At 45.0% G+C, this 23,223-nt stretch overlaps 1 protein-coding gene across 5 annotated transcripts; it reads left to right on the forward strand.

The window, feature by feature from the left end:
* Positions 1-364: 364 nt before the first annotated feature.
* On the forward strand, positions 365-22,815 carry LOC120956208 (phospholipase A1 3). 5 transcript variants are annotated; one of them, XM_040377594.2, is made up of 8 exons: positions 365-494; positions 2,815-3,183; positions 3,575-3,716; positions 14,822-14,882; positions 21,575-21,704; positions 21,784-22,391; positions 22,469-22,625; positions 22,706-22,815. In XM_040377594.2, exons 2-8 carry the CDS (start codon positions 3,158-3,160, stop codon positions 22,791-22,793), a joined length of 1,212 nt encoding a protein of 403 aa, XP_040233528.1. In that variant the 5' UTR covers positions 365-494; positions 2,815-3,157; the 3' UTR covers positions 22,794-22,815. The 5 variants fall into 5 exon arrangements, with proteins under 5 accessions (XP_040233528.1, XP_049461663.1, XP_040233515.1 ...); XM_049605706.1 differs by lacking the exon at positions 365-494 and adding an exon at positions 1,177-1,371; XM_040377581.2 differs by lacking the exon at positions 365-494 and adding an exon at positions 2,548-2,655.
* Positions 22,816-23,223: the final 408 nt, after the last annotated feature.

Consider the following 23,223-nt stretch of genomic DNA (forward strand, 5'->3'; position numbering starts at 1 on the left):
TAGCAACTCTTTTTTTTTGCGTACGAGCGTGCGCACACGTGCCCTGTCCCTGGAATGTCTAATCTGCGCTGTGAAACTGATCGCCTCGTAAGGGCGAATCGATGGGGCTACATTAAGTTGCCCATTTGCGCCGGTGGTCCAGAGACGGCGGTTTTAAGGCGAATCCCTTGTTTATGGAGCTGCCCGTGTCGTTGACCCGCTGAGTGGATGTGTGGATCTGGGATTCTGGTTTTGCTGGTGCGCGGGACTGTAGACACACTAGAGAGGGAGAGCGAGACAGCGAGCGAGCAGGAAAGTGTAGCAAGATAGAACTGGCCGGCGGCCGGGTAGCGACTAGATATATACTAGGTAGAAGTGCACAGATTATCAGGAGTTCAGAAAGCGCTCGCCGCTCTAGACGTGCAGATCACACATCCATCCCCAGGGGAAGTCTTCGAGAGTTCCTTGGACATTGGACAACCGCGCTGAACAAAGCACACCACGCACACAACAGGGTAAGTTGTTCGCACAGTCGGTACGGTTTAATGGCTGGTAGGATAGCAGGATAGAGGGAGAAACAAAACAAAAAAAAAAATAATGTCTACTAGAAACAGCGCACTACGCGCCGCGTGTAGATAAGCCGGTACGGTAAATGCGCGTGCGACCGGCACAAACTCCGAATGGCCGTGCCGGGCCGAAAGTAACCCCACCCGATTGGAAGAGAAATTACACGCCCATCCCCGGGGCCTGTGGACAATTTTACCTGTGCGTACGGAACCGATCGGAACCGTGATGGCGTGATGGTGGCGCGTGTGCGTCTCGAAAGTGGGTACGGGCGTTACGGTTTGCTTACTGTCACAACAAAAGAGGCACAGCGCGCACCATTCCGGCACCGGTTAAAGATCCGGTACACCGCCGTCTTGCGCCTTTGGCATCCCGGGAACAAATATGCGATGCAGCCGGAAAGGGGGGGGGGGGGGGGTGGGTTAAGCGAGACGGAGCGATGAAAACCTGTTGCAGGTGTTTTCGTTTTGGGCGCGACAGTTTTTCGGTGATGGGAAAGGCGAGGACGGGCGAATAATACATAGAAAGTGGGTAAAAAAAACAACAACAACACAAGACTGACTCCCGAAACCGATACCGAGCCCGCGGGAGTCTGTGCCGGACGTCCAGTTGAGTGTTGCGTGTCGCGCGTGGCGTAGTGGTGCGTTCTACAGCGCGCAAGCAAAACAAAGCAAAACAATAAAAGAGGTGCCGTTGTGTTAGTCGGGCCGGGCAGCACGTGCTGATTTGTCGGGCGAATTCACGTGGCCGTGTTCTTGCGCTTGGCGAAGCAAGCGTGCGCAACCAGGCAGGCCCGGACGCGGAGGAAGCTGCGCAGGAAGTGTTGAGGTGCGTTGTGAACACACACACACACACACGCATACGTTGGTTGGAATGCGCTTTTGATAAATATGTACACAACCGTCAGGTTGGTCGGGTGAACCTAGCCGCGCGAAGATCAAGTTCATGGGTGCGTCCCCCCTCCCCATCCCTCCCCACGACACTGACCGATCTTGCTGTGCAGGTGTTAATGCGATCGCAGATCGCAACGGGCGAGGGAGAGGGCGAAAAAAGTATGTCACTGATACGCTGTGTTTGTGTGTCTGTGCAGGTGTTAGTCGCAACAGAACAAACGAGAAGCGACAGAAGAAACTTCCAACAAAAAAAAAAAGGGAAGAAGCAACATTGAAAAACAAACTGCGTGGTTCCCGAAAAAAAAACAAACCACGCCACCGGTTTGGCCGGTATGTGTGTCAATTTAATGTCGCTCGGATGGCCCCGGACACGGGCAGGTGCCCTGTTGCGGGAGAAAGTGTCGAATCTGGGTGTTTCTTCGCCTCATCTCCAAAAGCGCTCAACGCCTCGCCAAGTCGTGCGCTGCCTGCTACAATCAAAACTCTGCGATTCGCAAACAGCTGTGTGTGTGTGTCGCGAATGAGGTTTTCGGGTCGGGCCCCAGAGATCTAGCCTTAGAAGAAATGGTCCCGGCCGACACCTCCAGTTGACACCTTTTCGGGCGCGATCGCGCACCGATGGACACTATGGAAATGAGTAGAAAGTTTGGCCCAAGAATCTGGCGGCGCCGGGCTCCAAATTCTCGAGCTCTTGTTGGATCGTTCGAGAAACTTTCGCGCGCAAATGTTATTTGAAGGTTATCGAGCCCGGGGGCCAAAGCTGCCCGCCCGGTGCACACTCCCGGGCGCGCTAAACAGTGCGGAGCCTTGTTCTAGATTCTGGATTAGGGTGGCTGTTGTTGTTCTGTTTTTGGCATGTTTTTGGGCCAGCGTCGCCGATGTGCTATTGATACAGGTTGTCTCGTGGGCTGTGTCTCAATCTCAATCGATACGATTCATTCACCGGGCAGCGGATCCGGTTGGAGTGCGCTGTACTGTGTGTGTTTGTGTATTTTTTTTATTTTCAATTTTTTTATTGGGAGCCAAACAACAATGCTGGCCACTTTACGCAAACCGATCAGCACGTGCCGAACTGTATCAACGAGGCTTCCCGCAGGGTGCCGTCCCCAGAAAAAGGGCTTCCTTAAAAGCGGCCAGCGAATCGCACAGAACGGACAGTTTCGAGGAAGGGCTTTGGGTGGTTACATAAAGACGAAGTTCGCTCGAAGTGGCTGTGCAGGTGAAATCATTTGTCCCACAAAACATCCCAAAACTAGCGTTCCTGTATAGTTGGCAGCTGGAGCTGGAGTTGGAGTGCCGTTCTGTGCGATGATTTGAAACCGTGTTGCTGAACCGTTTTATTAATTTGTGTCCCTCTTTCTTGCCCCTTCCCTTGCAGATACAAACTGATCGATTCGTTCAACCAAATGCCTGCATCGGGTTTGTCGGTGAGCTGAGAATTCACAAGTCAAACCTAGCCGGCGGAAGAGTGAGAGCGCAAACGGCAGCTAAAGTCCTGTGCCTGGTGGAAGAAGAAAACAAGTGATTACACAGAGAAAAGTATTTCCCCGCGGTGGAAATAAGTGTCGAAAGTGTTTGTGCAGGCGGCTTGTGTTGACGGTTCGAGGCAGGTGCAGCAGAAATCGTAGCTGCCATTGTAAAGCAACAAGCCAACAATCCACCAACAAAACTACACCCACAATCAAACCTCGAAACCACGCTACGCTATACATCTTGCAAGGATGAGGAAATCTTTCACGCGCTTGCGGTAAGTAGCGGGAGAAAACGTTAAAGCACCCACCTTTCCGCGGGCACCACGCGAAGCGAAGAAGGACATTGTCTCCTTTCTCACCGGACGCGTTTCCTTGCCCTTGGGGTCGTTGGTCCCCGGGGCGGTTGGCAGTGTGCACAAACACACAAACCAACGGTCGGAAAACACTTCCTTTTTGCACCAGCACACCGTGCACCGTGCTGTCCCACTGCCAACATTGGCGAGATTTGATTTGGCGCCGGTTTACAGCATTTTTGCATAAATCAACGAACGCTTACGGGGATTCTCTGCAACATCCCACCCGGCGATTTTCCACTAACATGCTTTCTCTGTGTTTTTGTTCTCCCATTTCCGCCCCCGGTCCGGTTCACGCCCGTCCCAACCCCAGCAGCAGGGAGGAATTTTGCCTTTTTCCCGTCACACATGTCGCCCGCTGGCTGGCGTACGGGTTGGCAGTGCTGCTGGTTGCCGCCGTTGCACCACTAGCAGCGCCCGTCAGTGCCGCACCGTTCGACTTTGGCATCAGCACGGTAAGTAAGAACGATCGCGGGAGTGGGCAGGAAGAAACAAAAAAAAAAAAAACCAACAAAAAAAAGGCACGAAAAAGCCCAGTTCCTCCAGTGACCAGCACAGTTTTGTTTGGCACCTGCCATTTTATTCTGCCTGACAACTGCACTGCTTTTATCGCGTTTGTGCCGAGGGTGATATTGGAGGTGCATTTCATCAATTTGACAGTTCACAACTGGACGCTGTCGGGTGTCAAATGATGGGGGATTTTCGGTGGACAACAGTCTTTTATGATGTGGCCAGTAAGCATTGATTTTAGCACCCACATTACCAAGGGGACGTTCGGCGGACCGATAACCGTTTGCTGCGAAAATGTCGATTGCAGAACTTTGGGCAATTTATCGAGCTTAGGCTATGGTCTACCCTTTGTGCACTATGTGTAGTTGCACAGCTAGTTGCCAATCAATTGGAAGGTTCTGCTAGCTGTACTCGAGCCTTCTATGACCAGGTGATTCTTTCTTATGAAATTCAACTGTGGGTAAAAGTGAAGAATGAATGTTTGTTATAATTTCGTTTATTCTGATTAACATTACGTCTTAAAGTATTACAGCTGTTGGCACCATATTTTGGACATAGCTCTTCTATGTTTGCCTTTAAGGCACCAATTGTTGACCGTGGATCACAATGTTTGCCTCTAAGACATACATTTTTTTCGTTTATTGTTTTATTTACAAAATTTAACGTTATGTCTGAAGCTGCGCGTTCCAAAACTATTGAGTTGAAGTGAAGTAGTTCATAATTTCATTGATATAATTTAAAACATAACCATTTTTCTGCAAATTTTGGAAGTTTTAATGACATGAGTTATCATCCGTATCCAAGTGTAAACAATGGCTTTGGTATTATTTTTTTATTTTTTTTTTAAACAAAAATCAATCAAATTACAAAGTTTTTGCAGTATTTTGGTTATGTCAAATAACATTTGTCATAAAACTGCTCAAATACATTATGACATAATTTCTACCACAGTCAGACATTGCTGCCTTAGAGCCAAAATTGGGTGGCAACGACTGTATTAGATTTCGCAAAACCGATGTACCGATATATTCCGCACAATCTTTTCTCCAGTAATATGCAATTTCTAAAGCAAATCTTGTTGAAATTTTGCCAAATCTTTTCATTTTGCCACAGGCCAAAATTCAGAAAAGTTCACAGGCTGTAAATACCTGTACCATTTTTACACTTTCCAACAGTAACTGAATTAAAACTCACAGCTGGTCAGATCTTTACTGAGCCATGGACCCTTGATAGCAGGAAAAATTAGCTTACTAAGGATTTTTTTTATTTAGTTACTAAACGATATGGCCCTATTAAACAGGCGCTGTTACAAATGATTGAGTTTATTGTTTGATTGGTTATGCAAGCCCGTGTTTTGTGCCTGTGCCTGCCAATGATTTGTCATTACTTCAATTTTCCGGCAAATTTCTCATTAAAATAGTATTTTTATTTGTTGAAGACATTGAATTATGCTTTAATAATATGATTTTTTTTACCAAGAGCTTCAATTTTAAAGAAGTTTCGATTTTTCCCTTTCCGGTCTATTGGCTGGACTTTGCGAGTGTTTGAGCAACTTTTTTTTTCAACATTGTAATTTTAACGTTAAAAACTATTGAACAAAAGCACGTTCATGTAGAAAATGTTGCTAAATTGAATAGCCTGCTCTAATAATCTCAAATAATCATGAAAAAGTTTCTCATGCTACCACTTGTCACCTTATTCAAAACTAAACTTCTTGTTTTTCTTTTTCTTTGGCTCAACGGTCGTTGCTAGACAAGGCCTGTCTGTACCCTTAGTGGACTTAGCTTTCAGCGACTTATTGATTATCATAGCAGGATAGTCAGTCCTACGTATAGGGGTACGGTCCATTCGGGGTTTGAACCAATAACGGGCATGTTTTAAGCTATACATCTTGTTGCCATAAATGTCACTGGAAAAATAAAACTTGGTGACCGAATTCTATCTGAACAGGTCCTTAGTCAGAAGGATATGTTGACAGATTCATTATGAATTGAACATAATGAATTATTTATTTACTTTTTTTCTCTTATTTTTTTTGTTATGCAGGGTTTCCCACGATATATTGGATAGTTTCCATCAATTTTTGGTTGGATCCCATTTTTTTTTGGGGCGTTCCTACGATGTTATGGCCGTTTTCTAGAAGTTTTTGGTCCGATTGGATTGATATCCAATCGGACGATACCAATAAATAATGGGAACGAACCAAAAATCTATGGGATACGATGAATAAATCGTGAGACGAGCCCAAACAATTATGGGAACTGTCCAATTAATCGTGGGAAACCCTGAATGTTGTTTTTTTTTGTGAACGTGTTTTTGCAATTATTTTTTCATTTGATTATCACTATAATTTTAAAAAGGTAATATGTTGCATACGTAAGCAATACGGCCGAAGTCATCCATCCTGAGTAAAAAACAATATTGCCTACCTTTAGGCGCTTTATAGCGCTGGCAGGGACTAATCTGTACTTTTACTCAATTAAAGATCTATGTGAAAACAATTGCACAGCTTAAGGCTTTGCTATACTTTACTAATTCTAAAGTAGTGATGGGAAAAATGAAGTTTTTGTCGAAATCGATTCTGGCTAGCTCCGAAGATTTCTGGAATCGATTCCAGATAGTAGATCCGGAATCAGTTTCCAGAATCGATTCCGAAATCGGCTCCGAACGTATTGATAGCCGCAAACAATCAAAGTTTACTTGTAAACGATCCATTGTCATGAAGAATCTCGGGCTGATTTTACTTCTGAAGCTTCTTATTTCAATTGAAAAACTGATTCTCATTCGGAAGCTAATTCCATTTCTGGAGTCAATTCTGATTGGAATTGGAATCGAGTGGGTCCGATTCCGAGCTCCCACCACTATTCTAAAGCACTCATTGCTTTAGAAATGATTTATAAATGAATGATTTACGGCTTAAATTCTAAACTTTCTTTAAACAATGTAACGTGTAAGGCAACATTGTAGCGACACTCTACTGAAGCTATGCATACCATTTGCAATAACGAAATAAAAACTGACCTTTTACACTGGTCGAGTAAAAACAAGGCTGCCATCGTTCACCGATGCGTCTTTACGTTGTTATTGCAAAGAATATATTAAATTCTTTTTCTCCAACGCTTCACAATCACACCACAAACGACTCCGGTGTGTTTGTGTGTTTGTGTGCAAAGTGGCCAACAAGCACCGCACCAATTTGGTCGGATGTCATCCGCCAATGCAGTGCGGGAGCAAGAACGAGTGAAGCAAACTTGGCAGCCAGCAGATCCAGAAACGTTACGTGCAGTGGTGTAGAGCACTTTTGAAGCATGTTTTGCGTAACGACTTCCTCGCCGATTCGGTTCCCCTCCCCCCCCCCTCCCACAGCGCTGCGCCGAAAAAGAAATGCTTCACTGTATTAAGAACTTGCGAGCGGGTGGTTTCTCCCACTCCGCTGTCTCTCCGTGTGTGCGGCACCCGCTTTGCCTTCGAATTGCTGGCGCTGCAAGCACTCGCAATGTACATCGCCGCTCTTCGGTCCGTGCGTTTGTCCGGGGCAAAACGATACTACACTGCATTCGTATTTCATTTTATGTGTTTCTTCTCCCCGGCTGGGGCTTCCCGGGCTAGTTTGAAGTCATCCCCCTCCGCCCCAATTCAGGACCGCGGCAAAAGCAGATCGTGTATGTGTGTGTTGTGGCTTTTTTTGTGGGAAGTTGCCCGAATCTTTCGGCATTTTGCATGCATTGCGGCACACACATACTCCTTCCGCTCCTACCCCTGCAACTACACCCGGTAGTGGTGGAGAGGAAGCGAGGAAGGGGTAGTATACAGGACGCGAACCAAAAAAAAAGCGAAAGAGCCACAGAAACAACTGCACACATCAAAAGCATTGCTCGGGATAAGGAAAAGCTTGCAGGAGCTTCCTTTGGTCGAGAGGAACAAAAAAAAAATCTAAATAGAAACAAAAAAGGCAAACGAAAAGAAAACAATATGAAATTTTCTTAAACAGGATTGCGCACGGACGCGCACAAGGAAGACAGATTGAATTGGTCCCCTCCACACCCGCCACAAACACATTCTACTTCCTTTACATCCTTCCGATTACGTGTGGGGCGAGCTGCTCGAGCACTGCACCTGCTGTCGTCCTGGCAGGAACGGCACGGTAACCGGGGTACCATCCGTACCCGGGCGTACCAGGTGGAATGTAATAAAGTTAGGTAACTTATTGAATATGTTTGCATGATTGATTCTCGAGTGGCTTTATTGGACAGGTTACTCGCTCGGCACTATGAAGTGTCTCAGCCGTGGACGGGACCGGTCGGATGAGGTTGGGCCAGAGGGGGGGGGGGGGGGTGGGGTGGGGGGGGGGGGATGATGAGCGATGAACGGATGAGCGGATGAGACGAGCAAACGATGAGACGAATGGCCAGCGATGGTTTGTGCTGGGATTAGCTGTAGAAGTGGATTGTGGCAAAACGGTAAGAATCTGCTGGCAGGGAAGGAAAGGTTGTGAGGTTGTTGTTTTTCCACATGCTCTCAACGTGGGAAAGGAATAGATTGTTGCAGCTTGCATGTGACCGTGGGTGGAGAGGGAGTTGCAAAAGAAATTTAACATCTAACACAGATCAGTATTGCATTTTTTCGTCGAATGATAAACTTGGATTGAAAAAGGGTTGCAAATTAAAAGGGGTCCTTTGGTTTGTTTAAAAGCGGCATTTTGCAGCATAAATCTAGGCGTAACGGTATGTTTGATTATTAGTCTGGTAGCATTACATACACCCAGGCGTTTTGGAATTTGTAATTGTTTATGTGGTAACAAAGCATACATCTAGGCTTTTTGATGTTTGTTACTGCCAGTGCTGCAAAATGTGTGCTGCAAATGAGTGCTTAGGTACAGCCCGATACTCTGACTGACAAGCATAATCATGTTTTTTTTCTGGCTGTGAGCAGTGCTGCCAAATGTCACTGTTTCAGCTACCAACACTCATGACTGAAACGAAGCTCAAAGCAGCTCACGTACACAACTGAGATGATCAGAGGTGAGACTCCAACAGTTAGTGGATCAATCACATGCTTCGATGACACTTTTGTTGGTACCAAACTCTCGGTCACTCAAATGGTCATGACATTTTCTGTCGACTTTCTTGGAATATACTTGGCCAGTGGAGCCAATCAACCAAAAAAGCATGCTTTCTCGCTCTGTCTGGTTTGATGGTCTGTCGGGTCAAATAAAGCGAGAAACCATGCTCATTTTGTTTCTTGGAACCACTCGCAAGCACCGCATGTCTCCCACGACTATCGTGATGATCACCGACTGAAAATATCGCGACCAAAAAAATGTCACCAAGCATGTGATGGTCGCAACAACTGTTTGAGCCTCACCTCTGATCATCACAGTAAAGCTCGTGATGCTGATATGATTTTGTTTCAGTGGGAATTTATTTTGACTGTGTCAGTGACATTTTGCAGATCTGATCACAACAACACATCGCAACAACAAAAGTCATGACAACATGACTGATCAAGTGTTAGTTGCTATAAAGTCACCAAGTATGTGTTGGTCACACCAACTGTTTGAGTATCACATCGGATTATGACAATTGAGTACGTGGCGCTGACATGGATTTTGTTTCAGTCAGATTTGTTCATGACATTGAAGGTGACAGCACTGGTTGCAAATGAAAAAGGTCCCCTAGATTTGATTAATAATAGGACTTTGCAGCATAAATATAGGCGTTATGGTAGTTCAAACTATTTATCTGGTAGCAATGCCTAAATCTAGGCGTATTGGATTTTTTGTTGTATTGCTTTGGATAGTTTTCATTGCTTATTTGTTAACAGAATGAAGAGTAATCTGCCTGTAATTGTGGCAAAAAGGTCTTATTTCTGATGTATTGTTGCATTTCACTAAAAGGAAGTATTTATTTGAATGAAAATTATAAACATGGTAAAAAAAGCATGCTCAAACTACTTTCAAACCTGCTTCTAAGCGTGAACCGATACAAGCTAGTACATGAGTTTTCGAAAACGGGTTCGTCCCGCTGTACCGTTGCAATGCGACCGTAGTCTCGGAAAAGGAAAAGAATCTTCCCTTTCTGCCAGCGTAATGTTTGACAGCGGAAAAGGAAAGCAACAAACGGAAATTGAACGATTTATGTGCTACGGTACATCCGTGCTGTACCCAGTAGCGCTTCGCGGCAGCGCTTGATTAGTGCCGCTCGACCTTTCCGCGACTGCGAGCACACCCAGCGGGAGGATGTGAAAAAAAATAAGACAAACGGAACAATGTTTCTTCCATTTTACAAACTATTGTAATGGAAGCCGTTCGCACCTGTTCCGGCTCGGACGGTAGCCAATCCATAATTTCGATAAAGCGCTGCCAGCCGACACTGTCCGACGCTTCGCAGCCGGGTGGGGGTTGGTTTTCATCCCCTCAGCCCGCTGCGATACTCAGCCAGCATCCAGCATTGCTCAACAGGTTTCCGAGATTGAATTCCACTCCACCACACCCCACCTGAACCAAACAGGGACAGTATAAAAATGTCGGCAACGGAGGAAGAAAAATAACAGGAAGCGTACCATGAGAAATGGCTTCGTGTCGAATCTTGAATCATTGCCATCTCTCATCATTTCCACGGGGCACTGGTGCAACCCCCGTCTCGGCACATTCGCATCGCATCACACGGGCAGAGGGCGTGGGAATTGTCGAGAACGAAAATGTCATTTCCTCAACCACTCACCGCAAAACCAGGGGAAAGCAGTGCGAGGGGAGGCCAATGAACGGTAAAGGACACATTCCCTTTTATTCTCGGACGTCAGCACAGCTGGGCGATTATTTTCTATTTCCTTCCCCCTTTTCGCCACCACGCCCGTTTCATCAGCCCTCTTCCTGCGGCCTTTTCCGTTGGCACGTAACGTGTACGGTTCGCTCACCAACACCCAACAGCCACTTGCTACGCCCGGTGAAGGTGGCGCTGAATTCCCGTGAAGATGTTCTTTCTATTAGCCGCCCGCAGCGGCAAACCCGAAACCGTTGCTCACACTTCATCTTGCCGCATTTTTCACTCCCGGGGGTGCCCGGGCGCCAGGAGATGAGCGGGTGCGCTCACCGCCCCAAGGTGCAGCAAGAATCTAAGATAATATTGTCCATTGTCATCCTAATATATCATTTAGCGTGAACGATGGCAGGGAGCCGGGCATTGCGAAGCAGCAGCAGCAGCAGCAAGACTGTGTGTGTGTGTGTGTGTGCAGTGAGAAGGGGAGAGAAAGTAAAGAATCCCAAATAGCATTGGAGCGTTACGTTTCGCGATTTTTGTATGGAGGCGTTACTGCTCGCTACCTGCTCATAACACTGCTCGATAGCAGTCCTTAGTGAGCAGGTAGCGTGTAACATTCTATGTAAGCTCAATGAAAGCTCAAAGCTCAAGCGTTACTTAGCGAGTGCACGAACCACAGTATAACGCTGTGGGTTCTGTATTCGGATGTAAACAAAAACACACACACTTTTTTAAAATTTCGATGCACATTGTCCAGTACAACGATAAAATGTATTTTATTTAAGTATTATTCAATACTTACATGCCCCAATATATGGTTTTACACGTTTATATACGATTTCAACCATCACTTTGGATGGTATCAACTGATGCCGACGGCGTTGTTGTCTCTGGGTCAAGCACATGTATTGTTGCCGCTTCTAATGCTCGGGTCGTTTTTTCGTTAGCAGTAGCACAACGATTAAACGCACTAATTGTACCACTTGCAAAGCAATACAAATAAAGTAAAACACATAATACACCGTACAACACACTTCTTAACAACACTTGCACATAAAAACCACTTGTCGATGCGGTGATCCAATGTCCTGTTTGCAGTGGAAAAATAACAATGAAAGATTAGAATGCTTTCAAATATGACATTATTTTATAATACTTTCCTTTCCATGCTATTTTGTGGTGTATGGCAACGTTGGTTTGCTTGAAGATACACAACGACCGGTGTGTTGGTCCAGTTGAGAATGTGCCGATCACGATCACAGCCGGCTTTAGTGATTGTTGTAGAAACTGTAACAATGATCAATATCATTAAATCTGCATTATTTTTACAATTCATTGTGATTTCATGAAAAAGTAAAGTGAAAAAGTAAAGTAAAAGTGAAAAAGTAAAACATTTCATCTTACCGGCGTCGTATTTCGTCGGCATACACACACACACACAGCTGCTCGATCATACTCGGACGAATGTTGCCAAATTTCGGGATGAAATGATGTTTTTCCTGTGGAATAATGTGTTCAAACATTAAAAGATAGTTTATTTACTGAAATATGCACAGAACACTTACCTTTTCCCGAGTTTTCACATAAAATTTTACGATTATTCTGCACACAATCTTTACGGGCGGTTGTCCGTGTTTGTTTACGTTTCTGACTTGACAGATATGCGCGCTGGCATGTGACGAAGTGAAATACATTCAAACCTCGCCAATTGCAAGTCTGCTTTTTCAATTGAATACAAAAAATCCGAGTTGTTCACATAAATATGAGAAATAGTCAGTTTATCCAGTTTGTATAAAATAATAAACATGACAAAATACGCAGACATTAGTCGTGTTACAAAATTTCTTTCTAATAAACAAAATCTATCTTTTTTTTTGTACACATATGATATAAATGCAATTAGCGAGTTCTAATTGTATCATATATACAGGCGGTCCCCGAGATACACGGTTAATGGGGACCGAAAACGGTCGCAAAATACCGCGTATCTCGAATTTCCGCGTAAGTCGAATCTCGTGATTTCCTTCTAAAATATAACAAATTTTCGTGTAATTTTGCAAGTAGGGGGCGGTTTTAGTCACTTTATGAATTATTTGATATGATTCTGACTGAATATAACTGTTTTAAACCTTTTGAAATAGTTTTTAACATTCGATCAAAACGGAAATTATTTGGCAATTTGCAATTGATGTGTCAAATCAGTACAATTTGCTCAAAGAATTGTCAAATTTAGAAAACCGCGTATCTCCGAATCCGCGTATAAGAGGTACCGTGTATCTCGGGGACCGCCTGTATTGCTATTTTCAAAGCGGTTTAAATTAAAACAAACATCCGTGTTTTTTTTAAATAATCAGAAAGATAATTATATACTTAATAATGATTAAAATGTACTTTATTACATTTATGTACAACGATAACCTAACTAGTAAGCATGTTCATGCACGTGTGTAATTATTTGATAATTTTTTTGTGATCCCTATATGAATGTTATTAAGTAAAACAGACAATTTACTCTGTTCCTTTTTCAATTCGTCAAGATAAGGTTTTTCTAATAAAAACATGTAAGTTTGTTTAAAAAAAACATACATAAATACATATATATAAACACACATACATATATAAATATAAATATAAATATACATATATATATATATATATATATATATATATATATATATATATATATATATATATATATATATATATATATATATATATATATATATATATATATATATATATATATATATATATATATATATATATATATATATATATATATATATATATATATATATATATATATATATATATATATATATATATATATATATATATATATATATATATAGATATATATATATATATATATATATATATATATATATATATATATATATATATATATGTATATGTATATATATATATATATATATATATATATATATATATATATATATATATATATATATATATATATATATATATATATATATATACTTATATATACATTTATTCATATAGTATATAATATTATAATATATATAATATACTATATATAAGTTGTTAATATTATTATTTTTATATCATTATACCAATGGCGGAAACCTTTAATTTTTTCATAAAATTTTAGTAAAAGTTTCTGTTAATTTTGTTTTAAAATATGTGATCTGAATCGTTATGAAATATCCATCACTCATCTTTTCCAAATTCAGTTAGACCATCTCGCTTTGATTTGAATTCTAAGTCAGAATGTATGGGGTGCGCGGTACGGGTAAGAAGAACATAAACGCATCACAACACCAAAGTCTGGGTGAGACGGTGATGGTGTGAAACGCTTCTTGCTTCAAGCTCTTGTGGTAACAGTGTTAAAAGCAACAACAACAACAGAGAATAACGCATCGCGTAGAAACAAACACACCGTTCGTGGGTATGTCAGGGGGGGAAACAACGGGAAAAGCTCAATTCTCTCTCAGCGATGCCGCTTGGGATAGCAAAAAAAAAGCTCATCGTTGGGCGGTGGGGTAAGCTCCGTACGTACCCGCCAAAGAAGGAAGGACTAAATCCTCCCGGCTGTACGCTGCCCGGGGTGCTCGCCCGCTCGGCTGTCTCATAAATTCGTGAAGTTTTCGCTCGGCAAATCCCTACGCCCGGCGACGCCACCGTTGCACACCGGAACGTGGAACCGGACTGGCAGGGACGTTTGGGATAATCTTTTTGCTTCCACCTCACCGCAGTCAGTTCGGCCCCGTCTCGTCCGCACGGTGACGGGCGCTTGTGTAAAGCGGTTCATAATATAATCCGTTTATTATTAAAAAGACGCCGGACAAAAGAGTTGCCACATCGCCCCTGTTTCGGTTACTACTGTTGCCCACGCGAAGCGATCGGGCAGTGGGTGGGGCGTGTCTGTCCCGATCGCTTGCTACTCTTTGCCGTTTCGCCGCAAGTTATTAGTGGCAGATAGAACGGCGCTAAAACGGCGCTCCGTGCGCAGTGCGTGCTGCCGTGCTTGCGATGTTTGTCTTAATATGGTAAGCAGGATTACTGCTGCGTGGATTTGCGAACACTTGTACGCTTAATTTGATGGTAAAACCAATCAACTGGGAAGTGGGATAAAGCATTCTAATGCGAGTAAAAATGATATACGCCTAAAGGTATGCAATGCTGCTCACAAAATGTTCTTATTTTACATTTCCTAAAGCTCAACGGGGCTGAAAGCCACACAGGAAAGGATAACATTGATTGCGTATCGCTCTTCAACTAGTATTCTCTTTCTTTCCCTCCACTTTCAGAACTTCTCCTCCTCGATGGCAGATTTCAGCGCGCGCCAGGATGACTTACTGCCGTTCCTTAGTAAGTAGCTCATGCCTCATCAAACGCATAATCAATATGAATTCGAGCCCCTGCGGAAGGGAAAAAGAATCCACCTTTACCCATCTTGAAATCGCCGCTCGTTACTGATGATTTGCTTGCATGCGAAGAAAACACATACGTCACCGCAAGCTAGGAGCACATTGCTCTCTCGCTTGCCCGAGCTTACATCAGCAGGGAACTGTTTTTATTTTATGTTTCTTATTATGCTTTCCCCTGCCACCCATCATCGGTGCCGGTGGGTGTAGAATGAACCTGCCGGGCCGCACCTTGAACCGGTTTCGCCAGGGGTCATGGTTGAAAAGCGTCAAATTCAGGATAACATCACATCCACCCGCCAGCCGTGAGAACGCCAGAACACGTTAACGCAGAGCCGAAAAGAGTGTCGTTTGATGGTCGCGTCGCGTCCAATCGCTCCAATGGCTGGGCGCGGTGGCCTGGGCGTGCTACCTACCACTCTGCCCGGGAAGCAGTTTTATTTAACCTCGTGTTGCATTAAGGATTAAACCGATCCGTTTTGGCCTGGGAAGCGATACGCGAACATTTACAGCAGGCGAGCAGCAGATTATGCTGCTACATTTTGGTTCGCTGGTTGGCGGCCCGCTCCGCTCTTCCGGATTCCGTGCATGTCTGTGGGTGTGTGTGTGTGTGGGTGGGAGCTTTCGCAGACCCCGGGAATGATTGCTTGTTAAATTCTTTCGCTTGACCGCATTGATCTGTACGACTCTGTTACCTTTTCGGTTCGCTCGTTAATTTGCGGACAGGCTAGGGCGAAAGGGCGAGGCAGCGAGAAGGGCGGTACGCGGAATGTTGGAAGCGTGAGCGGAGGACGGACACAATGTGCGCGAGATGTGTTGCCGTTTGTATTTAACGAAGCAGCAGCAGCAGCAGCAGCTTGGTGGCAGTGCATTCGCACACTTGCCAGCGGTTCATTATGGGCGAACAGTCGGTGGGACATTTTCAGCATAATTAAGTGCATAAAAGTATGCCCGAAATTTCACGTCTTGCACAGTGGCCAGCGGTAGTTAGGCTTGTTAGTTAGGGCCTATCGGAAGGGTCAGCCTAAAGCGCTCGTAAAGTTTTAACGAAGCAGAAGTAATGGGTGTGAGAATGAGGGCACAGAAAAAAGAAGATAAAACAGAATGTGAGAGAACATGAGAGAGAGAGAGACTGAGAGAGAGAGAGAGAGAGAGAGAGAGAGAGTGAAAGAGAGATTCTAAGAAAAAGAAAAAGCACTGTTGATGAACGTTTGCTGACATGCTGATGTCCTCGTATGATTAGGAGTGAAATGTTACACAAATTGCATACATTTCGGCGTTTGCTTTTGCTAAAACAGTGCCAGATGGTTCATTTTCAAAAAAAAAAAACGATATTAGTAGACACAAACACACTACGTAACCGTTGAAAAAAAATTACTCATCTGCGTATGTGTCAGTAGAATCTTTCCCGTCGACTTCGAGCGACTTCCAAGACTTCGCCCTCTGGTTAGCAGGAGATAAGCGGCGTGAGGCACGTGATTCACCTTTTTGCGTCGTTCCCGTTCGTAGCAGCTGGTTTTTTTTTGTTTGAGGGGTGGTTCACTTTTATTGCACCCTCTCATCGCTATTTCATATCGTGGCGCCCCTGGTCGTGAAGCACATGTAGCTGGGTACGTCGTCGCCGCTCCAGGGCCGCGCGAAATATTTAACAGACGAATTGGTGCTGGTGGTGGTAGTTTCTCTGCACACCTAACCCCATCATTCGAGACACACACACACACACACACGGGTCCGGGCGGTACCGGAAGATGCAAGTGAAAATTGCTTCAGCAGCGCGAGACCCGATGATGGACTGGCTGAGGGCGTCTTCCTTGGGCAGGCGGGCATCGGACCCAAAACCGACGGCTCGACGGGACCAAGGACCTGCCGACGTCGCTCGCAACGTACCATTAGGTTTGGGGCCTGCCTCACCATGTGTGTGCCGGTTCCCTTCCCTGGTGCTGACTATATTCCCGGGTAACGGGGTGGCGTGGCAGATTAATCATACCGCCGAGGGTAATATTTTTGATTTATTAAATTCAAATGAAGCCAGCCGTAAATTGTAGCGCAAACAAATAGATTACCGTGTTGTGCTGCCAGAGAGAGAGAGAGAGGAGGGGGGGGGGGGGGAAGAGAGAGAGGGCTTCTCAGGTCTGCAAAAGTGTAGCAATATGTGCATGTGTATCTGTGTAGGTTCCGATCGTAAAGCGAAAGAGCTGCTTGGTGCGCTGTCCCGCTTGCAAAACCGTTGCCACATTGCTATGCTCTTTTCTGCAGCACTCCACATCCCGAGACCCGAGGCTCTAACAGGGCAAAAGGGTGCAAATCTTCTGCCCAGAATGTTTGTGTGTGTGTGTGTGTGTGTGTGTGTGAGAGAGAGTTTTTGCTCTCTTTCTTTCCTCTGACGGCTGACGGTACGCAATTATGATGAGCTAACAATCACGCTGCAGGAAGCATCTATCAAAGCTAAGAAACGCTGCCGGAACGCACACCGGCAGGCGGCGAAGTGGAAAAATACATTCCACCGTGCGTAATGCTATTCATTATTGCCATTGACCCGTTGGCGGCCGGTTTCGGTTCGGTGCCTCCCACCTAGATGGCGCGGTTTGTAACGCTCCGACCGGAACGCGTGTTTGCAGCAATTCAGGCGCTTTTCTTTCTGCCCTTGCCATCAACGGCGTAAAGATGGTTAATCCGTTTCCCTCACACTCTTTTTCTCTCTCTCTCTCTCTCTCTCTCACACACACACACACACGTTTGTTTTGCGTGTTGCTTTGCTCACCGCCTCGGTTTGCCTGTTAGTTTTAATCTCTGCCTTATTATCACTTTTTGCCTACGCGCAAAAAAAAAACCCGTTAGCTACGAGACGACACTGCACTCTGCTTGAAGATTGTCATTTGCAAAAATGTACAGCATCTTGAGGCCTTTTTTTGTCATTCGCTTATTTTTGCGTTGGGACGGTGCAAACATTTTCTTACGTACAAGCTTACGGCCGGCTTGTTCGCAGGCAGTGAACGATTGTCGGATTGTAATCGGAAATGAGCCACCCAACACTTGCTGCAAATCGTTTCCGCTGCCACGGGCCAGCGGCCGGTGGCGGCGGATTCGCTTTTGTAATGCCAACCCGCCTATCAGTTCCCATGGCATGAGCGGGATCGGTCCCATTTGCAACGTAATATTTCATCAGTATCGTTCCACTGTTGTGTCCATTGTCCGTGTGCAAGCTGTACAATAGAGGAGAGAGAGAGAGAGAAAGAGAGAACAAGAATATACTGAAACAAAAGGAAAAAGAGCGCTTAAAAAATCGGGTGTAACGTGCCGTTAAATACATGCTGGCCAGCGCACTGTGCCAGCTCCAGAACGTCCCGGCCCTGCTGGCCACTTCAGTTCCATGCAACAACAAAAAAAAAACTGCAAAACAAAACAACAAATCAACAATTGCCGGCAGACAAAACAATCGAACAAAAACAAAAAAAAGAGTATCTTACATGCTGCACAAAAACACAGCTCGGCAAACAAATCTCACAGCCTAACGCTGCTTGGAAAATGTACTTGTTTTCCTTTTTCTTTTTTTTTGCTTGTATTTGAGCTGGTTTCTGTACGTTTGCACATGATTCCTGCGCGAGATGGCGGACCGGGGAGGGAAGTTTGATGACCGTGGGGAGCACAAACATATTTCCCACGATTGCAACTGGCATCCCCCTGTGGTGCTCGGGATCTGGTGGATATGCAAAAATTGGGAGCGAACAAAAAACAACAGCCACAACAACAACTCCAACACTGCCTAGTACATAGTTCAGCTTTTCGAGAAGCCCTGCCCTTTGCTGGTACATCGCGGGCGGTGAGAGCGGCAGAGTAAATGATGGGGCCCCGTTTGCAACGAAGCACCGGGTAGAAAGCCAAACTGGTCAAGCGGTATTGAACTGTCCATTGTAAAGCTGTTGGTTTCGCTCGACACTCGTCTTTGTTTTGGGCTGTTTTTTTTTCTGTTCGCGGAATTTTCTATCCTTCTACCTACGAACTGAGCAGGGAATACAGGGGCACATAAATTTCGGCTCCATTCCTATGCCACTCTTCCCTGCCAGGAGGCCAGAAGGCTGTGGGTGGGTCTTGCGCAGGGTAACATTTTGTCGAAGAGTAGTGAAGCGTTTTTCTTTCCTGTGCTGTGTTATTTCCCCCTGCTCCCCCCACCCCCCCCCCCCCCCCCCCCTCCCCTGTGTGTTCGTGTGATTGTTTATGCTAGTCAGTGCTTTTTGCTACCGATTATATTCCCTTCCCGCCGTTCCTGTTTGGTTGTTCTGCTACCCCCTTTTTGGGGGGGGGGGGGGGGGGGGTGGCAACGGGACAGTGTAGCTCTCATTACTCTCGCTGGGGACCGGCGCCCGGGCCCGGTACTCGGATGGCAGGTTACTTATTTTAAACGCGCCGGTACACGGTTTTTGTGGAGCTATTGCGTCCGCGTGATGGATTCGACAATTGAACGACCCCGAACCATGCCCACACCGGGCGGCTGCCCGGTTGACATGATAGTTCTGCGAAAGCAAGTCCTTTTTTATGTTTGTTTATTTCATATCAAAATACATCCTTCAAAATAAACATATACAGCATGTGAAGCTGTAAGTGTGACTAGTGTAACAGGTTCAACTGTATTGCAGAATCTACGTCATCCATCAGTGGCTATATAGTTCAAATTACCGGTAAAATTGTAAAATTGAACCCTCGCTGTTTTTTGTCTGCATTGGCTTAGCGACTTGTGAGCTATACATATTTATTTGTTGTGTTTTCTTTTTATTTTTGTGGGCGAATAGTTTTTTTTCCATTTATTATATTTTTTCCACAATTTTATAACTTTTTACATCCAAATCTGTCCTAAAACTGGTGTCAAATTACATATTGCATACTTTTAGGCGTTGTTGTACCTACATTTGCATAAAAATAGACAATTACAAGCACATTGCATACCTTCAGGCGTTTCGCAATAGATAATCTTCGCTTCAAACCTATGAGGCGTCATCCATCAATAACGTAACGCAAAAATTGCAAATTTTCGATCCCCTCCCCCGCTAGTGCAACAAACTGGAACGTTCGAAGAACCCTTCTGCTTTAGAAGTTTATCAACTAATGGCTTGTTAAATTGATTAAAATTAAAATTATTATAAATTTCTCTATGGCGTCACCCACCAATTACGTAACGCAAAAATTGCAAATTTTCGACTCCCCCTCCCCCTCACCTTGGTTTAACAAACTGTAACGTTGGAAGAAACCCTCCCACTCCCACCCCTAAATTACGTAGTAGATGGATCCCACCCCCTCCTACAAAAAATAGTTTATTGTATTAATCCTATGTTTGTTGTTGTGATTTTTTTCTTTTCTACGTTATTCTGGTATATTCACAATTTTTTAATTAACAAAAAAAAGTTACATTATATTTTATATTCAAAAAAGTTGTTCAATGTAGCAATCTTGCAATGTTCATGCATCGCCATCAACAGAAGCGTTTTTCATCCAGCCATCTTCTTGGTCCTTCATAAATATGTTCTTCTTTCAAAAAAAGGTTGTTTCGGTTTTAGCTTTTCCATCATCAGCATATTGATTATTCTATTTCACAGACCATGTGATGTTTTACATGTTACGCATGTATTACAAGTTACGAACAAAGTCGGTAATGTTTGCAAAAGTTTCGGCTGCATTTTCGATGTATTTATAAAATTACGTCCAAATAACGAACTTTTTAGCTGCCTAGTACATAAAAGGTAGAGATAGTGGGCGGCATAGCCGCGTAGGTTGTTAATTTACGAAGAAGAATCCTCGTTTATTACTTATTTGTTATTCTAAAAACAAAAACAAACATTTTATTTTGCGTTACGTCCCCCTCTTCTCCATGTAACAAATCGTAACGTTTGACGACACCCCCTCCCTATCAGCGTAATTACGTATTACGCAATTGATGGATGATGCCTTACTGTGTTGGGATCGGTGATGATAAACAAAATGTAACTGATCCGTCATTGTTTGTGTTTTTTCCCCTATTATGAAGAGTGTTCATTAAATACGGCTGAGGCGAAACATATCCATGCGCGCGATCCTAGTTGCACACCGTGTACCGATCAAGCCATCCACTCGACCAGGTGATTGCGAACCGAGCGCACAACAGTACATTTGCTTCCCATCGTCACTGTACTTTTGTGTCTGGCTGAGGGTTTTTTGTTTTTTTTTTGCTGGAGCTCTTTGCCATTGCTATTACACGGCATCGTCAGAGTATCCACTTTTTATCGTGAGTTTTGCATAGTGTCTACCCCTGCCCCCGGCTCCCCCATTCTGGCTGCCACTCGTAAGTTTAATTTGAAGCCTATTTCCATTTCCACGTACGGTTCTATCGTGTTCAGTTGCACTCGGAGCGCCGGTACGCTGCTACGCTGAGCATACTTTAAGGCGCATCCGTGTGCTCGCACCGGCTTTCAATAGTCGTGCGCGTATCGGGCGAGCGGTTTTTGCCCCTTTTGCCCCTTATCGGCAGCAATCTAATGACCACGGGCTGGACCGTGAGTGGCTATATCGTTTTCCCTCCGCAGCTGGTGAAGTGTGGCTTCGGTTTTGGATTTGAGTTTTATTTTTTTTGCAATTGTTGTTTTTTTTGTTGCTTCTGTGCGCTTTCAGCCGCTGACCAGGACGATCTGCTTGCCAATCGAGTCGGCACCGTCATTGGCGCGTTTGGCAATACGCTCTCCCAGCTGCTGTTCGGCACGAATGACGTCAGCACGGATGTAACGTTCTGGTGTGCAACGACGTAAGTATGCTGCTGCTGCTGCTGCTGCTGCTACTGGTTGGAGGTTTTGACGTTCTCGTTTTCGATGCCGTCCCACCAGCAACCAGCCCGAGTACGTCCAGGCGTACGTGGACGATCCGCGCATCACGCAGAAGCTCGACCCGTCCAAACCGATCGCCTTCCTCACGCACGGCTGGACCGACAACGTGAACCGCACCTGGGTGAAGCAAACCGTCGCCGACTACGTGCGGCTGATCGGTGGCAACATCTGTGCGGTCGACTGGAGCCCGCTGGCGCTGGTCGAGTACAATCTGGCCGCCCGCAACACGCCCAAGGTGGGCCGCTACCTCGGCAAGTTCGTGCAGTTTCTGCTGACGAAGGGCTTCAGCATCAACCAGGTGACGCTGGTCGGGCACAGCATGGGCGCGCACATCTCGGGCATTGCCGGCGCGTACCTGGGCGGCCAGGTGCCGAGCGTGATCGGGCTCGATCCGGCCGGTCCGGCCTTCACCAAGCCGATCCCGGTGTCGACCGACCGGCGGCTCGATCGCACGGACGGCCGGTTCGTGCAGGCGATCCACACGGACAAGAACATCATCGGCACGACGATGAACCTCGGCCACCAGGATTACTACGCGAACAGTGGCGCCAGCCCGCAGCCGGGCTGCGAGTTCCCGCTGGTGAACAACGACACGACCAAGGCGTACCGTAAGTAAACGGAGCAATGCAGGTTGAGCGAAATGGTCCTAAAAAAAAACCGGTGCTTCCCTTTCGCACCCTTGCAGTGCAATTTATTTGCAGCCACTTCAAGGCGGTCGAATACTTCCGCGCATCGCTCGATCGGCAGAACATATTCGAGGGTACGGCCTGCTCCTCCTACTACAGCTACAAGCGGAACGACTGTTCCGCCGGCACCAAAGATGACTTCGGTCTGTTCAATAAGTAAGTGAAGCCGTTTGCAAATCGTTCGCTTGTGCTCTGTGCTCAATTTCCGGTTGTTGTTTTTTTTTTTTTGGTTACAGCAAAACTGCGTCCGGTTCCTTATTTATTGCAATCGACAAAACTGTCTACCCGTACGCACGGACAGTAGCTAGGAGTGCAAGAAAATAAAGCATCTATTTGTTACCGAATACATGTGTTTGTGTGTGTGTGTTTTAATGCAATTTTTCGAAAATATCACCTTTTTCACTGTTGGACCTTAATTTGTCTACTGTGATAAATTGCAGCCCTAATGTATGCAATCCTCTATACATTACTATCTTATTCATGGCATACTTTCTGCTCGAACGACAATTCAGAGGAACCAAACAGTGGAATTGTTTTTTTTTTGCTCATACTTTGCCACGTAAACGCTGTTCTGAAGTTCTGAAGAACTAAGCGTAATTATTTTCCGCTCGATAAACTATCCTTCAAAATGCTTTAACGGGTTTGTTGAAAACATAAGCTTGCATTTTTTTTTCTCTCTCTTTCTCTCTTCTATCAACAGCACTGTTCGGCAGCCCCGCCATTAGATCAAAACTAACTTAGCACGTCATCGTGG

This window comes from Anopheles coluzzii, chromosome X (assembly GCF_943734685.1).
Source record: "Anopheles coluzzii chromosome X, AcolN3, whole genome shotgun sequence".
NCBI lineage: Eukaryota > Metazoa > Arthropoda > Insecta > Diptera > Culicidae > Anopheles > Anopheles coluzzii.